Source organism: Polypterus senegalus, chromosome 10, assembly GCF_016835505.1.
Source record: "Polypterus senegalus isolate Bchr_013 chromosome 10, ASM1683550v1, whole genome shotgun sequence".
In the NCBI taxonomy this organism is placed as follows: Eukaryota; Metazoa; Chordata; class Cladistia; order Polypteriformes; family Polypteridae; genus Polypterus; species Polypterus senegalus.
Window position 1 is genome coordinate 18360019 of NC_053163.1, and position 20351 is coordinate 18380369.

At 40.8% G+C, this 20351-nt stretch overlaps 2 protein-coding genes across 2 annotated transcripts in view; one reads left to right on the forward strand and one right to left on the reverse strand.

Moving 5' to 3' along the window:
* The window catches only part of LOC120536400 (zinc finger protein 546-like), a 38116-nt gene that overhangs the window by 3212 nt on the left and 14553 nt on the right, over positions 1 to 20351 (reverse strand). Inside the window, exons 3-4 of the mRNA XM_039764723.1 lie at positions 13671 to 13845; positions 7555 to 8021 (exon numbers count right to left, since the gene is read on the reverse strand). Coding sequence (XP_039620657.1) covers positions 7555 to 8021; positions 13671 to 13845 — 642 coding nt within the window. The remainder of the gene's footprint in view (positions 1 to 7554; positions 8022 to 13670; positions 13846 to 20351) is intronic.
* Positions 13237 to 19271, forward strand: LOC120536835 (zinc finger protein 260-like). The gene is made up of 2 exons (XM_039765349.1): positions 13237 to 13938; positions 15777 to 19271. Exons 1-2 carry the CDS (start codon positions 13791 to 13793, stop codon positions 17705 to 17707), a joined length of 2079 nt encoding a protein of 692 aa, XP_039621283.1. The 5' UTR covers positions 13237 to 13790; the 3' UTR covers positions 17708 to 19271.

Sequence of the window (20351 nt, forward strand, 5' to 3'; positions counted from 1 at the left end):
TCAGGGTCATGGCGGGGCAAATTTACTTTAGCAACATCAGGTACAAGACAAAAACCTGCCATGGGTGGGGTGCCAATCCATCACAGCACACACTGACACACATCAACTTAAACTAACTTACACCACAATGGTATATGGTTGTCCATTAATGTCACACAATTTTTTTTTTTTTTTTTTGATATTCTTTGTTAATCTACAAGAGGAAATTCTTTTTGCATAACCCTTTGGGGTCAAAGTGCAGGGTCAGCCATTTTGCAGCGCCCTCTAGAGCAATTCTGAGTTATTACAACAATCAGAATGCTGCTGAATTCAATTCAGGGGTTTGGGGATTGGAAGGAACTTACTCTGGACAAGACCACTCCACACACCCCCCTATTATGATAAAAAAAAAATCTTAGGAGAGGAGACTTTTTATCCTGCGACAAGACGTGTCTTCCTCAGAGAGACACTTTCACGTCCCGCGAGACGAGACTTTGTGTCAAGAGATTTAAACACGCCCGGGGCCAGAAATAAAAGACAAAGAGTAGATGACAAAGTTGTAAAGAATTCGAAAACGTTGGCGTGATACACGTGGACAGCAGGTTAGAGATAATGGAAGTACGAAAATTCGAAAGTCTCAAAAAAAGGATAGCAAAAATCACATTAGCGCAAACAAATGGAAATTATTACTCGGTGAAATAACGGAACAAACTTTAGGTCGAAGACTTGTAGATCGTCTAATCCGCGCTGCCATCAGGAAAAAGTAGTGTTTCTTCCCAATGAAGAGGCGTTCCACGAGAATGAAAAGATTTGTTGTTTGGTGAAAGTGAAATCCTGTGAGAGAAAATTTCAAGCCCTGCGAGACAAGACTTTATGCAAAGAGATTTGGAAATTTCCTGCCAACATCTAAAACATTTACAACCACGCACACAGTTCAATCATTTCTAATTTGTGTCAATGCTATTGTCAGACACAGTTCGTGTAGAGCGAAAGAAACGATATTCACTCACGGGCAGTTATACGTTGCGTTGTCATGATGTAATTCCAAACATGTAATCAAAATTCAATGTGATATTGACGAAAATGTAAAAGCGAAAAGAGATTGAATATATACACATAAGTGATATGATAGAAGTTAATGATTATTGTTTGGCTTTAAACTTTAAGTTGGAGACATGTAGATCGTCTAAATCATGTTGCCATCAAGGAAACGTAGTGTTTCTTCCCAATGAAGAGGCCTATCTGTGAGAATTAAAAGATTTGGTGTTTGGTAAAACTGAAATCCACATACACGAGCTACAGAGACGTGAAGTGGCTAGCGCGTAGCTCAGGCAGTGGGGTTGGCAAGCGAAGCAAGCAGGGGGCAAAGCCACCTAGTAATATACATAAATGTCATGGGTAAAGCCGGAAAGTGGATAAACCTATCATTACCTAGGTAAAGTTTACAATATCCAAAGAGATTACCCAGGTAATGTTAGAAATTCATATTTAATTCCAGCTTTACCCAAGTTTGTTGGATATTACAAGCTTTACTCGGGTAATCCTAAGTTTATCCAACTTTTGGGCTTTACCTGTAACATTATACAGTCATGTGAAAACATTAGGACACCCTTTGAAAGCATGTGGTTTTTTGTAACATTTTTAATAAATGGTTATTTCATCTCCGTTTCAACAATACAGAGAGATTAAAGTAATCCAACTAAACAAAGAAAACTGAAGAAAAGTCTTTTCAAGATCTTCTGTAAATGTCATTCTACAAAAATGCCTATTCTAACTGAGGAAAAAGATAGGACACCCTCACATGTATTCCCTCTTAAATTGGCTCAGATCTCACACAGGTATATCACACCAGGTGCACATAATTAGTAGATCGTTACTCTGCATGTTGAATGAGGCTTGCCCTATTTAAACCTCAGACATTTAGTTTGGTGTGCTCCTGACTGTTGAAGTGAGAGTGAGCACCATGGTGAGAACAAAAGAGCTGTCAGAGGACTTCAGAAAAAGATTGTAGCAGCCTATGAGTCTGGGAAGGGATTTAAAAGATCTCAAAAGATTTTGAAATCAGCCATTCCACTGTCCGGAAGATAGTCTACAAGTGGAGGGCTTTCAAAACAACTGCCAACATGCCCAGGACTGGTCGCCCCAGCAAGTTCACCCCAAGAGCAGACCGCAAGATGCTAAAAGACACCTCCATAAACCATTACCTCTTAGTTACTGTAGAAAAGCCTTCATTCGATATTGAAAGGCCCAAGTGAACATTTTATCTTGATTCAACTAGAAACCAGGGCCATACAAGGGATCATGAATCAGTAGTACGAAGAAACAAATACCCATACATTCTATGTATTCACTAATTCCAGACAGAATTGGGTACAAGACAAGAGGCAATGCCAACTGGGGCACCAATCCAGTGCAAAGCACATTCACACCCACACCCGACACTGGGCTAATTTAGATTCATCCATTACTATAACACACAACACAGTATAGCATTCTAAAACTGACTTAACTCAATTCAGGGTCATGGCGGGGCAAATTTACTTTAGCAACATCAGGTACAAGACAAAAACCTGCCATGGGTGGGGTGCCAATCCATCACAGCACACACTGACACACATCAACTTAAACTAACTTACACCACAATGGTATATGGTTGTCCATTAATGTCACACAATTTTTTTTTGATATTCTTTGTTAATCTACAAGAGGAAATTCTTTTTGCATAACCCTTTGGGGTCAAAGTGCAGGGTCAGCCATTTTGCAGCGCCCTCTAGAGCAATTCTGAGTTATTACAACAATCAGAATGCTGCTGAATTCAATTCAGGGGTTTGGGGATTGGAAGGAACTTACTCTGGACAAGACCACTCCACACACCCCCCTATTATGATAAAAAAAAATCTTAGGAGAGGAGACTTTTTATCCTGACAAGCGTGTCTTCCTCAGAGAGACACTTTCACGCTCCCATGCAGACGAGACTTTGTGTCAAGAGATTTAAACACGCCCGGGGCCAGAAATAAAAGACAAAGAGTAGATGACAAAGTTGTAAAGAATTCGAAAACGTTGGCGTGATACACGTGGACAGCAGGTTAGAGATAATGGAATACTGAAAATTCGAAAGTCTCAAAAAGGATAGCAAAAATCACATTAGCGCAAACAAATGGAAATTATTACTCGGTGAAATAACGGAACAAACTTTAGGTCGAAGACTTGTAGATCGTCTAATCCGCGCTGCCATCAGGAAAAAGTAGTGTTTCTTCCCAATGAAGAGCTTCCACGAGAATGAAAAGATTTGTTGTTAGGTGAAAGTGAAATCCTGTGAGAGAAAATTTCAAGCCCTGCGAGACAAGACTTTATGCAAAGAGATTTGGAAATTTCCTGCCAACATCTAAAACATTTACAACCACGCACACAGTTCAATCATTTCTAATTTGTGTCAATGCTATTGTCAGACACAGTTCGTGTAGAGCAAAGCGATATTCACTCACGGGCGTTATCGTTCGTTGTCATGATGTAATTCAAACATGTAATCAAAATTCAATGTGATATTGCAAAATGTAAGCGAAAAGAGATTGAATATATACACATAAGTGATATGATAGAAGTTAATGATTATTGTTTGGCTTTAAACTTTAAGTTGGAGACATGTAGATCGTCTAAATCATGTTGCCATCAAGGAAAGGTAGTGTTTCTTCCCAATGAAGAGGCCTATCTGTGAGAATTAAAAGATTTGGTGTTTGGTAAAACTGAAATCCACATACACGAGCTACAGGAGCGTGAAGTGGCTAGCGCGTAGCTCAGGCAGTGGGGTTGGCAAGCGAAGCAAGCAGGGGGCAAAGCCACCTAGTAATATACATAAATGTCATGGGTAAAGCCGGAAAGTGGATAAACCTATCATTACCTAGGTAAAGTTTACAATATCCAAAGAGATTACCCAGGTAATGTTAGAAATTCATATTTAATTCCAGCTTTACCCAAGTTTGTTGGATATTACAAGCTTTACTCGGGTAATCCTAAGTTTATCCAACTTTTGGGCTTTACCTGTAACATTATATATACCACATACATACATACATACACTTATGAAATAAAGAGCCAATTTTGATTCACACATCTTAACATAAATTTATACGTCGGTGGAACAATACAGAGAGATTAAAGTAATCCAACTAAACAAAGAAAACTGAAGAAAAGTCTTTTCAAGAGGTCTCCAAAACCCTAAAGTGTCATCTCGAGAACTACAGCAGGCTCTGGCTACTGTTGATGTAGAAGTACATGCCTCTACAATCAGAAAGAGACTGTACAAGTTTAACTTGCATGGGAGGTGTGCAAGGAGGAAACCTTTGCTTTCCAAGAGAAACATCGAGGCCAGACTGACATTTGCCAGAGATAAAGTTGACAAAGACCAGGACTTCTGGAATAATGTTCTTTGGACAGATGAGTCCAAAATTGAATTATTTGGACACAACAGCAGAGGACATGTTTGGCGTAAACCAAACACAGCATTCCAAGAAAAGAACCTCATACCAACTGTGAAGCATGGAGGTGGAAGTGTCATGGTTTGGGGCTGCTTTGCTGCAGCAGGACCTGGTCAGCTCACCATCATAGAATCCACGATGAATTCTACTGTGTATCAGAAGGTGCTTGAAGAACATGTGAGACCATCAGTTAGAAAATTAAAGCTGAAGCGGAACTGGACCATGCAACATGACAATGACCCAAAACATACTAGTAAATCAACCAAAGATTGGCTGAAAAGAAGAAATGGAGAGTCCTGGAATGGCCAAGTCAAAGTCCAGATTTGAATCCCATTGAGATGCTGTGGGGTGACTTGAAAAGGGCTGTACGTGCAAGAAACCCTCAAACATCTCACAGCTGAAAAAGTTCTGCATTGAGGAGTGGGGTAAAATTTCCTCAGACCGATGTCGAAGACTGGTAGATGGCTACAAGAACCGTCTCACTGCAGTTATTTCAGCCAAAGGAGGTAACACTCGCTATTAGGGGCAAGGGTGTCCTATCTTTTCCTCAGTTAGAATAGGCATTTTTGTAGAGCAGGTTAGACATAATGGAAGTTAAAATTCAGTCTCAAAAAGGATCACATTAGCGCAAACAAATGGAAATTATTACTTGAAATAACGGAACAAACTTTAGGTCAATCCGCGCTGCCATCAGGAAAAAGTAGTGTTTCTTCCCAATGAAGAGGCGTTCCACGAGAATGAAAAGATTTGTTGTTAGGTGAAAGTGAAATCCTGTGAGAGAAAATTTCAAGCCCTGCGAGACAAGACTTTATGCAAAGAGATTTGGAAATTTCCTGCCAACATCTAAAACATTTACAACCACGCACACAGTTCAATCATTTCTAATTTGTGTGAATGCTATTGTCAGACACAGTTCGTGTAGAGCGAAAGAAACGATATTCACTCACGGGCAGTTATACGTTGCGTTGTCATGATGTAATTCCAAACATGTAATCAAAATTCAATGTGATATTGACGAAAATGTAAAAGCGAAAAGAGATTGAATATATACACATAAGTGATATGATAGAAGTTAATGATTATTGTTTGGCTTTAAACTTTAAGTTGGAGACATGTAGATCGTCTAAATCATGTTGCCATCAAGGAAAGGTAGTGTTTCTTCCCAATGAAGAGGCCTATCTGTGAGAATTAAAAGATTTGGTGTTTGGTAAAACTGAAATCCACATACACGAGCTACAGAGACGTGAAGTGGCTAGCGTAGCTCAGGCAGTGGGGTTGGCAAGCAAGCAAGCAGGGGCAAAGCCACCTAGTAATATACATAAATGTCATGGGTAAAGCCGGAAAGTGGATAAACCTATCATTACCTAGGTAAAGTTTAGCTTTACTCGGGTAATCCTAAGTTTATCCAACTTTTGGGCTTTACCTGTAACATTATATATACCACATACATACATACATACACTGTATACTTAAATAAAGAGCCAATTTTGATTCACCAAACAATCTAACATGCACACATTTGAGACGTGCAGGTGGGAAATAAGAGTTAGAAGAGAGGAGATTATGTGTTCTTGTACACGGCCCTCAAAATAAGTGACCATGTCAGAGTTCAAATACAGTCTCCTGGAGCTGTGAATAAGCATAGCATTAAAAAGCAACTGCAAAAATGATAGGTTACATGATATGACATCACAAAACATAATGAATGACATAAAACAGCAACATAACATGACGTAACTTCAATTTACAAGACATAACAGAAAAATAACACACAAAAACAAAACATTACATGAAATGATATGATATGACATGACATAACAATGTATAGCAAAACAAGACATACTATGACATGACATGGAAATGTAATTAAGACTGAAGTCATGAAGCATTTCATTACGTAAAGAGTTGGGGGAATCTTGTAAGAACACATAACAAAAGAAAACATAATGAAAAAAGACAATAATTATGAACATAAGACATAACATATAATAACAATATGATATGACATAACGTTATAACAAGACAACACAAAACATAACGAATGACACAATATGACATAACATCAATTTACAAGACACGACATAACAGAAAGAAACAAAAATAAATTATGATATAACACGATAATGCATAACAAAACAAGACATACATGGAAATGCATTTAAAACTGAAGTCATGAAGTATTTCTTTGCAAAGAGTTGTGGGAATCTTGACAAATAACAACACAAGACATGACATAACAAAAAACAAAACACTCTCAATATGCAGGGACTGTGCCAATGTTACATGAGACCAAATTGCACAATAAACATAAACTCTTGATCTTATCCAATTCTTTGCATTTCAAAGTTAAACTCTGTCTTTTCAAGTTTACATTTGTATTTAGAATGAGTGGCACTTACAGCACCAGAGTCTGCCTTCCTACTCATTCAGCATCTGTGTGGAGTTTGTATGTTTTTTGTAAGTCCAGGTGAATTTTTCTCGAGGTATTTTGCTTTTCCTCCCACATCTTGAAAAACGTGTCGCTCACATTAACTGGCAATTCATAATCGAGCCTGTGGGGGCCTTGCAATAGACTGGTGTGCCACCCAAAGTAGACTGATCAGTGCCGCTCGCCCAAAGTTCCCTCCCACTATAATATTCAATTAATTATGCAGACTCGGGGTAAATTGGCATGTTTGTTTAGTGACTAAAATCCCTTCACCCTGTCACTAAATGTCTCCCCGTGTTCATGTAGACAGCAGTATCACAAATGGCACTTTGGTTTTCTATCTAAAAGGCATGCTTGTTAGGCGATTTGACGACTATAAATCAGGGTGGCGTGAGTGTCAGGGTTGGTTCCCATCTTTTGCCCTGTCCTTCCCGAATTGACACCACCTCCCCAATTTAGAAAAGACATAATCAGTTGGGTGAATTACATAGAATGTGGTTTGTATTATTTGCAGCGCGTCACAATTAGATGTATTTAATTCCTGTTTTTGCTGGTAATTGCCACGTTTTTCCTAATAATCGTATCAATCGCATTTCTCTAACTCTCATCCCGATCGCCATTTCTCAAACCTAACTAATGTCGCGATCTCCCGACAGTGAACTTTAAACGCACCTTCGTCTCCGCTCCTCGAACTCCTTGTACCGATTTCTGTATCCTCTCGATTGACAAACTCTGCCGGATCCTTGGTTCTGCGCGAACCCGGATTGATCAAACCGCTATCTGAATGCCCTCCGGTGCAGTCTAGCAGCTCCGGCTCTTGTTTGCATAGCCCCGATTGACTGTCCGAGTCTCGCCAAATTACGGGTGCCCACTGCCGCCCAGCCAGCCCGTCCACCGCAGTGGGATCGCCGGCTTGTCGCCTCGCATTAAACAGCGGGTCGCTGCAGCTGGCAAAGGATCGTGGGAGAGTCCCCTCTGCACAGTTCACTGGTCCCAGTTCGCGTCGGGATGGTTCCATCTGCTGGTTCAAGTTTCCGACTTCGTTTGCATAATTAAATACTTTATACGGGAAATCTACACATCGCTTCTTCAGCACTTCTTCGATTTCGCACATCATAATCGCCGAAGTCGCGTTTACTTAACGTTCATTTATGAAAGAGACAAAGGCGGCAAGCAAACACTGTGCTTTTAGAAAACCAACAATCACTTTCTTGTCCGCGCAGAGGCAGATCTCCTCATTTTAGGTGTGCTGGTTTCTTCGGGATAGTTGAAAGGGGAGGCCGCTTTTGCTGTCCAGTAAATGGTGACAGCGCACCGCCCTCTCGATCCGTTAAGAATACCACCCGTCCATATTGGCTAGTGACTTTCGGGCAACGACTTCCTGTCGCTCCTGAGGTTTTCTGCTTTTGTTGTTCTTCGTTCTCCGGCGAGCACGCTTTATGTGCTAGTGACATCTGCTGATCACATCGTGTATCACACGCTATAAACCTTTAGGACGAAGCTCTGCACCTGAGTTTGAGGCTCGCAGTGGCAACAGACTTTCATTCCTGCGGCTTCATTAATTAGTAGTCAATGACTGTTTGTAATTTAATTGCTACATCTTAAAATTGAATAAAGTGGCATGTCTCATTACCAGCTTCTAATTATAAAATTGGTTGCAACACAAACCCGAAGCCTTTATGAAGATGCAGCTTGCATTAGAGCTTGGACGCACATCCACTCTTATATTTTATTTTTCTGAGGACACCATCCAAATATTTTCTGATCTGTAGCAGGTAAGTACTTAATGTGAACTGACAGCTGGTTAAATAGAAAATAAGCCATCTAAGTTTTGGAATATTAAAAAGAGAATTAATAAAAATCTATAATGTGTTCCATTAGCAGCATTAACTGGCTAAAAAGAAAGTAGCTGGGATGAAAACTTGCAGCCACCACAGCCCTCCGGGATTTGAGCAAAAGTTCCTCCTTAGGATCTTTGGCATTTTAAACAAAGCATCACACAACACACTCAAACCAGCTTAATCCAAGTCCAAGTCGCAAGGGGCTGGACAACATCAGGTTCAAGGTGTTGCATTACAACCGGGGATTTTCTCTGCTGTGTAATTATTCATTATTTTACTGTCATGTCATTTTATAACTTACCTAATCAAAATGGTTCGTGGCTAAGGGGTTCTAATCGTAGGGTCTAATCCATTGTAGGGCAAACACACACTCAGGCAAATTTAGCATTTCCAATTCACCTAATCTGCATGTTTTTGGACTGCTGGTTGCAGCTGGAGCTCCTGAAGGAAACCCACACTGATATGGGGAGAACATGCAAACTGCACACAGGGAGGACCTGAGACACAAACCCTGGCCTCCTTACTGCAAGGCAGCAGTACTACTACTGCACAACTGTGTTTTTGTGAATATGAATTATTTATTACTTGTCTTTTTTTCTATAATGCATGCTGTGTTTGTTTATAGTTGTGTCCTTACTTGTGCCTCTGTTCCATATGCTCTGTGGGTGGAACCCCAAGGGTAGGGGGCACCCATCACTACTCCTGGAGCATCCCTTTGGCCATACTGTATATTACATTTACACATTTATGGAGTTGGAGTTTTTGTGAGTGCAGGCACTTTTATCCAAAGTGAAGAACAAAAGAGGTCAACATAACCAAGTGAACGTCAATCTGGGGGACTATCTGGGAACAATTGTTACAGGACAAGGTTACAAAATGGATCAGAACAAGCAAGTTACACTTTCTAGGTTAGAAACTCTAAGTCCACCAAACAAGAGACTCTTCAGACACTTCATAGAACACATTGAGGGAGTCAGATGTTCAGATGGAGGTGGACAGCTTGTTCCACCAGCTAGGAGCACAATATTAAAAGAGGCTGGATTGAGATGTGATGTCACACAGAAATGGCATCACCAGATGCCATTCATCAGCAGACACAACCTCAGAAGTGCCTCAGTATATATAGATGCTGACTCATTGACTGCTCTGTAGGCAAGCATCAAGGATTTGAACTTAATATATGCCACTACAGGGAGATAATATAGTGATCCGAAAAGAGGAGTTGCATGTGCCTGCCTTGGCTGGTAGAACACCAGACATGCTGCTGAATTTTGAATCATCCACAGCGGCATGGTGGCACATGATGGTACTCCTGCCAGCAGAGAGCTGTTGTAGTCCATTGATGACATGACCTAAGCCTTGACCTGGTGCTTTGCCACTTACTCCATTAGATACAATCTGATCCTGTAGATGTTGTACATTGTGACTCTGCAAGACTGAGGGACTGTTGTAACATGAGCTGAGATAACAAGAAGGTCTGCATTTTCCAAATTGAACTGGAGATGGAATTCCTTCATCTAGGTTGCAATTTCAGTGAGACATGCAGAGATTCTAGCTGATGTCATGTGGTCATTTGGAGGCAGTGACAGGTACAACTGTATATCATTGATATAGCACTGATAAAATAAACAATGGGACAGGATGATAGAGCCTATTGAGAAGGCATCTGGAGAGAAGAGAAGAGGTCCAAGCAAAGATTCTTGGAGCACCCTCAACATCTCCCCTTGCCAGGACATTATGGTAGGACCTGCCCAAGAAGTATAACTTAAACCACCTCAGAGCAGTCCCAGTGATGCCAGTGTTGGGTGGCAAGAAGGATCTGGGGTTTGACCATGTCAAAGACAGAGAACAGATTTAGCACGATGAGGAGAGATGACATGTTTGTAGCTCTAGCCATTAGTAACATGTCGACAATAGTCAGTTGAGCTTTCCCTGTGGAATTGTTCCTCTTGAAGCCTGACTGGATGTTATGTTGGTGAGGGGATCTCAGCAGCGGATCATTGGATTGGAGTTGGAGTTTTTGTGAGTACTGCTTTTTCTCAGGATTTACTATTTTTTTATTTTAATGTTGCTTCTGTTTTTGGATTTGTCTTCAGGTTGAGACTTGTTTGCTTTGGATTGCTGTTTTGGGTTAATCCATTTTTGCTCTTTGAGCATTTTTTTTTGTAATATCTCCCTATTTTTGCCTTCTGTCAATAAATATCTTAATTTATAAAGATTCCTTGTGGGACTTGTCTCATTGAGCCTGAGATTTTAATAGTTCCTCTCTTTCAATAGGTATTTGTTGTGTATTTTGAACTTTAAAAGTTAGCTCATCATTTTGGGTCCTGTATAGACAGCAGCCTGCAGGTGGCAGCTGGGGACAGACTGATTTGAAATGAGCATCCCTGACTGAGTTTACAGAGTTGACCCTAAGCCACTCCTGTTTTTTTTTTTTTTTTTTTAGTGCTTAGGGTCATTGTCTTGATGGAAGGTGACCCCTCAGCCTAGTTTGAGGTCTGGGGTGCTCTGAAGCAGGTTTTCATACTGGATCTCAATATGTTTTTCTATCTTCAGTTTTTCCTCAACCAGGTGTAGTCTTCCAGTCCCTGCCAGTGAGGAACAACTCCACAGTGTGATGTTACTACCACCATGTTTCACCGTTGGAAGGGTATTGCACAGGGGATGAGTTGTAACATGACACTGATCTTGGTTTTATTAGACCTGGGAATTTTGTTTGTCACAAATGGAGAGTCTTTTACGTATGGGCTTCCAAGTGCTTTTTAGTGGGGGGACATTTTTTTTTTCTGTCCACTCTTTCATAAAGGCCATTGTTGCAGTGGCAGTTGTCTGGAAGACTACTGCAATGCGGTGTTCACTAGATGTTCAAATTGTTCTTTATACAGCCTCCAGTTAATGCAAAATGCTGAGGCAAGAATTATTACACAAACAAGAAAATACGAACACATAACTTCAGTTTTTAAATCCTTACATTGGCTCCCGGTTAAATTTAGGGCAGAATTCAAAATCCTCCTTTTAACACTTAAAGCTTTAAATGGCCAAGGTCTGACTTACTTATCTGAACTTATCATGACTTACAAACCAGAGCGCACATTAAGATCTCAAGATGCCGGTCTGCTTATGATTCCAAAAATTAATAATAGAACTGTGGGAGGTCGAGCTTTTACTTACAGGGCCCCTAAACTGTGGACTGGTCTGCCTGCTAATATAAGAGATGGCCCTTCAGTCTCAGCTTTCAAATCTCACTACTTCAGTTTAGCACACCCTGACTAGAGCTGCTGATTAACTGTGCATACTGCATCTCTGTTGTTAGTCATTAGCACTAAAACATAAGTAACACGATAGTTATAATTTGTTACTAACCTTCACCTATTCTGTTTCTCTTCTTGGTACTCAAATGTGGCACTTGGTGCGATGGCCCACCTGCCAAGTTTTTTTGCCTGCCTAAAGTAAAGTCATCTATGATGGAGGATCACAGGAATCTTTGGGTAGATGGGTCCTTTCATCGGATTGGCTCTCTCAGCTGTGGAATGGCCAATTTGGGGAGGCAACTTGATGGCTGAGGTCTCCAGGTCTCTGAACAAATCCAAATCTTATTATGTGATATCATCTACTGTTAAATTCTGCTCTGTACTTGTAATATTTTTATTTTACTGTTATACTGTATTGAGAATTACTTGTGTTCTGTTCTGTGTATTGTATTGTATTGACCCCCTTCTCTCTGACACCCACTGCACGCACAACCAACCTGTAAAGGGGTCTCTCTCTTTCAATTGCCTTTCTTAAGGTTTCTTCCATTTTTTTCCCCTTACTAGGGTTTTTTTGGGGAGTTTTCCTTGTCTTGTTAGAGAGACAAGGCTGGGGGGCTGTCAAGAGGTAGGGCCTGTTCATTGCGGCACTTATGTTGTTTTGGGCTATACAAAAATAAATTGCATCTTATTGTATTGTGAATTTCTTTTATCTCCACAAGGTTCTTTACAGTTCACCTAAAGTGACCATCGGGTATTTGGTCACCTCACTTACCATTACCATTCTCCCATGATTTCTCAGTTTGGACATCCTGATTCCTACCCTTAAAGTAACACCTGTCTGTTCCATTTTCTTAACTGGCACCACCACGTATTATACAGACAGCAGTTGACTAGTAAGCCAATATTCACGTTTGTACTTAACAGTTATTTTATTTTACTTTATTAATCCTTTGTTTTAATTTACTTTAATGTAATTTATTGCTGACCCTGCTAGCGAAGGCAGGTGTGCAAGTGTAGCCATTGAGATTTTTGCAATGCATGTGAAGCATAAGTTTTCTGTTTAGGCTTTTTGGTGTCCGTGCCTTTCCAGGTCCTGGTGCCCCTGGTACTCGCCTGGTTGCCCATATGGTTAATCTGGCCCTGGCCGGAGGAAGTAAACTGATACAAGTGGCCCTCCTCTCAATGGGAGCTCTCAGACGAGAAGACGGCGCTCGGTAAGGTCATTCACTTCTTTCCCAGTAGATGTCAGTAATGACTTATTTCTAGCACTAGCTCGAGTCATCGGAAGAAGGCGGCAGGTGAGAGGAAGTTCCAATGGAAAACAGGAGAGAGCGAGAGACAGAAAAAAAAGAAACATAGGAAGCCCTGACCTGTGAATCAGCTCTCCGCCGAAGAAGCAGAAAGTTCACCCAGTAGGAAATTCAATAGAATGGAAAGAATCGATCAAGTAATGAAAGAGAACAACGTCAGGAGTTCGTTATTATGCACGCCAAGTTCCAAAAAATAAGTAGAACCTTGTCGGCCATTCACACGTGCCCCTCAAAAGTGAAGGGAGGGGGGGCCTGTGAACGCAGTCGCTGAGATTTGGATATCCGAATCAGAAGCAAGGGCAACGTTCACGTGTGCAGACTCCACATTAAAGACGTCCGATTGTGGCACGGAACGTGAAAGCTTGAAGCAACCGCTAGAAACATACCGAAACAAGGGGGAGTCGGTGAGCAGTAAAGACAGGACTCTCGCACGACCCACCTCTGGCCACTGTGAGAAAGGGGGAGCCGACGACTGGCTATCTGGGTAGCACTGGGCGCCGATCACGATGTGCGACTCCAGCAGTCGGTCCATGGAATTGAATCCGGAGCAGATGGACTCGGCTGAAATCGGAGCAACCCCGGCCTATTCGAGACCTTTGAGGTCATCTCATAAACTGGACAAAGTGAAAACGGAACAGGGAAGCGGGGGGAAAGGTGAGTTTAAAGTTCAGGGGTGTGTACACGTCCGACGGCAATGCAGCTTTTATGTTAACCACACACTCTTATAAAGCCTTGGGCAGAAGATTCTTCAGTCCTAGTTTCCTCCATTACTCTGAAGGGAGCACTCGATAGCTTCCCTCAGGCTGGTATATTTGTCAGACTGCAATTAGCAATTGTCTGCACTTCTGTTTTCGGGTGTGAACTCTGTTGGGAAGGCATTCTTCTGTAATTAGAATAAACAATGTTCAGTTTGCCAAATACGACTCATGCTATTTAAGTGGTATGTTTTATGTTATCGTTTTTATTTTAGGGTTATTTCGATTTAGATTTTAAGTGAATAAACTATGTGCCCAAAGCTCATAAGGGTGCTGTGGTCAAAGAGTTCTGTGGTGGAAACAGCAGGCAGGTGCAGATGAGCTCACTAAATCATATGTTGGAACATGACCAGTGATTCACGTATTTTTCAAGATAAATAGGATACTGGAATGACAAATTTGTTTTAAAAAGAGTGTTGTATTCTGGGAAATATGGAAATGTAAAAGAAAATGCAAGAAAAGGTATTATTGCCATTATTACCATTAGACTGTATATGTTTAATTTTCGATAATCTAACCAGGGTGTATATGACTGTGTGAAGATGTGAAATTGGAGCTTGGAATTTTATTTTTAGTTTAAAAACACAACAACCAAATGCTTGATTGCTTTTTATTATGGCACACAATTTTACTAAAGTGTAATGCATTTTAATGCATGTCCATAGGTCACGTGTCATAGTTAAAAGAAAAGCAAACATATTGCATTTCACTTAGGGGCTGAGTAAGAGAAAAGAAAGAAAAATGTGCGTAAAACTGCCAGCCTGTTAAACTGGGACATCCTGATTTTGTTTGTACCAGCACACTTAAATTAGAAAATGAGATCATATACCGTCATCCTCGACTTTCGCAGTAGTTGCTAGAAAACAGTGTGAAAGTCAAAGAAGTAAATGTTAATACATTGAACATATGGAGAAATCGGGGCTGGCTTCCCACGACCACCAGAAACTAATCTTTAAGTAGTGATTCCTCAAAAGTTTCTGTAGCACTTTTTCATAGTACAGCAGCCATGAAATAACCCATTGAATGCAGTACACATATTAAAATTGGTAATATGATAAATACATTTTCTCGATTGTTATTCCCTTGAATTTTATGACCTTTTGTAATAACACTTCAGTAAAAAAATACTTTAGTCACTGCTGTCGGGAGACGCCAAACCTGGAGAGGTCTCAACGTCACCTCTGGTACTCTGTCCATCATGGCTGGTGGATGGTGCTGGAGATTGTGAAGGATGCAGCAGCTTGAAATAGTCCATCAGTGATGTCCGCTTCATGCACCACTTGAGGTCCTTAAGGGTCTCAGAGTGTGGGAGCATAGTATAGGCAAGCTAATGTTTAATCTTGAGGCTGTGATTGATTATGGAATTGGCAAAACTTTTACATGCTTCTTCTGTGCTGATTGTGACACTGAGCTGTGCATTGGTGACTGTCACACAAAGAACATAAACTAAATCTGCATCAGTACAGCTGTGGACACTAGACACATCTTTCCTATTCCATTCATGTTGCCATTTTGGTATTTACATGCTTCTGTTACACATTATAACATTTTTTTATTGCTGGAAAAAAATCAACATCTTTGACTCATGTTTTTTGAGGTAGACATAACACTAAGGAGTTTACATTTTAATTCAAAACCTAACAACCTGCAAAAATGTCACCTTCTAGTAAATGAAAATACCAACATTGTCTTTATTCATGTAACACTTGGGTTTGTTGTGTTTAATTTTTCTTGCAGGCCCCCTTAACACCTTCTTCCAAGTTGAGGATGGCATGGCACACTTTGGCCTGGAGGTGGGTAATGAGATGATGCAGGGAGCGGTGGGTGCTGAACCTGTGAAAACTGAAGAGGGAGCTCCTGAGCAGATGTGTCAATACATTAAACAAGAAGAAACCCAAGTGGAAATGGGAATGGAGCAAATACCTAACATGAGGAGCAAAGAGGTGGAAGTCATCGATGCTAAGGAGGAGCCATCTGACCTGAAACCTGTTGCAAGCCAGAGGTTTGTCGTCAAATGTGCAGATGAATATACGTTTATTATAAATAATGTTAAGAAGACTACGCGCTTGATTCGGTCATCAAGCCAAAAGGATGGCATGAATGGTAGTCAGATTATAGAGGAGGTGGAATTAGAGAAGGAGAAAGGTGAGGGGTTGTTTCAAAATGAACCACTTGTCCATGACAGTGTCTCTCATACTGTTGGTAAAAAAAGCCGTAAAAAACAGACTCCCACAGGAAACAAAACCTACCAGTGTGCAGAATGTGGAAACCTTTTCAAGCATTCCTCCAGCCTTAAACAGCATGAGAAATTGCATCGAGGAGAAAGACCGTTCCAATGTACAGAATGTGGGAAAAGCTTTACGAAGAACGTGAAGCTTAAAGAACACCAGAGGATTCATACGGGGGAAAAACCTTACCTGTGTAATGAATGTGGAAAGACATTCGGCAAATCGACGACCCTTAAAGTTCACAAACTAATACACTCGGGCATTAAACCACACAAGTGCACCGAGTGTGGACTGACTTTCAGTAGGACCACCATCCTTAAGGAACACCAGAGGATTCACAGGGGAGAAAAAAGCTTCCAGTGTAAAGAGTGCGGAAAGACCTTCCGCCAGAGTGCCACACTTAGGAATCATCAGTCGGTACACACCGGAGCAAAGCCGTATGAGTGTGCAGAGTGTGGTAAGAGATTCAGCAGAAGTGGACAGTTTAAAAGCCACCAGAGAATTCATACCGGAGAGAAACCCTACCACTGTACAGAATGTGGGAAGACCTTCACGTGGCCTAGGGCATTCATACATCACCAGAGAACTCACACGGGGGAGAAACCATATAAATGTGATGAATGTGGGAAAGCTTTCTGCCAGGTTGCAACTCTTAGGAATCATCAGACGATCCACACTGGAGAAAAGCCATACCATTGTAATGATTGTGGTAAAGCTTTTAGAAACAGTGGGCAGTTGAAAAGTCACCAGAGGGTCCATACAGGAGTTAAACCATTCGAGTGCACCGACTGTGGAAAGAGGTTCAGGTACAGTACACAATTCAGAAACCACCAGAGAATTCACACTGGTGATAAACCATACCCCTGCACTGATTGTGGGAAGACTTTCAGGAACAGTGGACAGTTTAAAAGCCACCAGAGGATTCACACTGGGGACAAACCATACCCGTGTAGCGAATGTGGAAAATGTTTCAGTCAGAGCACAAGTCTTAAATGTCATCTGAGAATTCACTTTGGAGAAAAGCCATACAAGTGTACGAAATGCGGGAAGGCGTTCTGCCAGAGCATGGGACTGAAGCGACACCTGATGACTCACACTGGAGTAAAACCATTCCAATGTACAAAGTGTCGAAAGACTTTCTCTGAGAAAAACAGTCTTAAATTCCACCTGAAAATTCACACGGGTGAAAAACCATATCAATGTTCACAATGCGGAAACACGTTTAGATGGCTGAAATGTTTCAAACTACACCAGCGGATTCACACTGGCGAAAAACCATTCAAATGTACAGAATGTGGAATGGCTTTCGCGTGGGATAAAGTGCTAAAACTACACCAGAGAATTCACACAGGAGAAAGTCCGTACCACTGCACTATATGCGGAAAGTCTTTTAAATGGTCAAAAAGCTTTACGAGGCATCAGAAAATCCACAAGATGTGAAAGCTCAGTGATTGGAATGAGAGTACAGCCGGGCATATACTGTGCGATTTTGGCACAATTTGTAGTTGACTGATGTGAGCAGTTGGCAGACTAGCTTTACGGTACATTACCGCCACCTACTGAGCTGGATGGGGAAGACGCAGTGGAAACAACTCTGGCTATAGCTAAGCTCCTGTCTTAAGCTTCATCATATAATACATTTTCCTTTAAAAACATCCAGACTTTTTTGTCATTGTTGTGGATAAATCTTCAGAAAGTATGGGCAGAGTCTTCAGAAAGGCAGTCAGAATTTAGACTTCATTGCACAGCATAGAAAACAATTGCAGAGCACACAAAGCCTGTCTCAGTTCATGAAGTGAGCCCAGTGGTCTGGGCGCAGTTCGTTTTTATTTCAGTTCTAATCACAAAACATCCCCATTTCGTACATAATTCTCGTCATTCACTTTACATGTTATCTTCATAATAATGACCTCATACTGTGCCTGCTTTTAATAATAATTACCTCGTATTTTACACTTCTTTCCCCTAATAATAATCAATCTTTTCATAACAATCATTAGGACTTGAAGGTCGTACTTGCCGCCTGGCCCGGAGGTGACCATCATCTGATCACGTTTTACATTCTTCACATTCCCAATCTTGAGCTAATAAAAATTGGAGGCCTTTTTGTTGATCAGACCCCATCATTAAGTTGGAACCAAGATGACCCACATATGAAAAACTGAACTGTTCAATTAATAATTGCTTGTTGCACCAGCATCTAGTAAGATTAAAATCATAGGCAGCTTTACTGATAAGAGCTAAGCTACTGCAGCTGGAAGCAGGCAAGTGGCCTTGAGTCAGCAATCACAGTGCTAAAGCCTTTTTAATCAACCCTTCAATTTTAATATTGCTCAAAGCCAGCTGATATAGTAAGTTTACCTTACCATGATTAATTAAGATATTGATTCATGAGGAAGCATTGCCATAGCAACTTAAATGCTAACTAGAATGTATGCGTCTTTTATGGTATTCTAACAAACTGTTCAATCAACTCTTATTCTACCCCGCCTCCTCATATGCTTTACTCCACAGTAATATTTGTTCTAAGATCTCCTGGAGCAGGCACTATCTGCATTTCCCTGCAGTATTCTTGCCGATTCTAAACAAAGCATGATTTAAACTAATATGGCCAATCAAGCCATATTAGTTGAAAACGTCTAACCGCCTCCCTCCTATGCAGCAGAGGATAATTGCAGACCTCAGTACCTATGAGATCAGTCACATAACGCCCATTGCATTAAACTATGGTTAAGTTTAGGGTTGTGAGAACAGTTTTCTGACTCAAAGGGCATTTCACGACTGACATTATGGGCATTACCTGACCTGACCTGACCCTCCTATGCCTTTAATCCATCTTTTAAAGTCTGTGTTCCAGTGAATTCAGAATTGACATAAGAGCAAGTGGGAAACCAGCTTACAGGGTGGGTGCATCACTCACTCAGAGTGTGTGTATGTATATATACATATATATGCATGTTAATATACATGTGTGTAATGTAACCCTAATACATTGTAAGAGGTAGTTTATTGTTCCTTTATTTTTAATGTATCTAATGTTGTTTAAGTACTTCTTCTAAGGCACAGTCATTCCCGGAGCTCATGGTCACTCACTTTGCAGTTTCTAAGATAAATTAAAGATGAGCTGTGAAATATAGGAAAACTGCATGATTGCCCTCTTTTATCATTTTCAAGAAATATTTGAACAGTCATGAAGTAAAATATTTCTCTTTTTATGTGTTTAGAGCATTTCTATCCCAGTCACATTATTTAAATCTGTAGATTTGCAATAGGGCTGCATTCATGTATGTACATCTACAAAAAAAAAGAAATAAACAATGTATTTTATATTCATTCCCTCTTCCCTCTTCATTCCCTTTTCTGAACTTGCTTTTTCCAGAGCACCAAGTCGGACAGGAGCTTATCCTGACAGCACTGGACATAAGTCAGTGGCCAAAATGGAACAGTAAGAAGTCTGCTACAGGCCCGACTCATTCATATGTTGTCAGTTTAGACTCCTCAGTTAAGTTAACTTGCATGGAGGTGTACCCGACTAATTTCAGTAAATTTCGTCCTATTTCTAATCTACCCTTCATTTCCAAAATTCTTGAAAACTTAGTAGCTATTCAACTTCATTCTCATTTATCTCAAAATAATCTGTATGAACAGTTCCAGTCTGGTTTTCGTCCCCTCCACAATACAGAAATGGCACTTTAAAATTACTAATGACCTCCTCATGGCAGCTGATTCTGGTTTAATTCCTATTCTCATCCTCCTTGATCTGAGTGCAGCCTTTGACACTATTTGTCACACTACTCTTCCCAATAGATTATCTTCGATTGGCATTACCAACACTCCACTAGATTGGTTCAGATCCTACCTCTCAGGCCACACTCAGTTTGTTCAGCTTAAAACTTTCACATCCCAACCCACCGCTGTTACTTCAGGTGGGCCCCTCCTTTTCATTATTTACCTCATTCCTCTTGGTAATATCTTTCGGAAATATAATGTTAGCTTCCACTGTTATGCTGATGACACCCAGCTCTATTTCACTTGCCAACCAACTGCTTCCTTTCCACCCTTCTCACTTGATTGCATAGCAGAA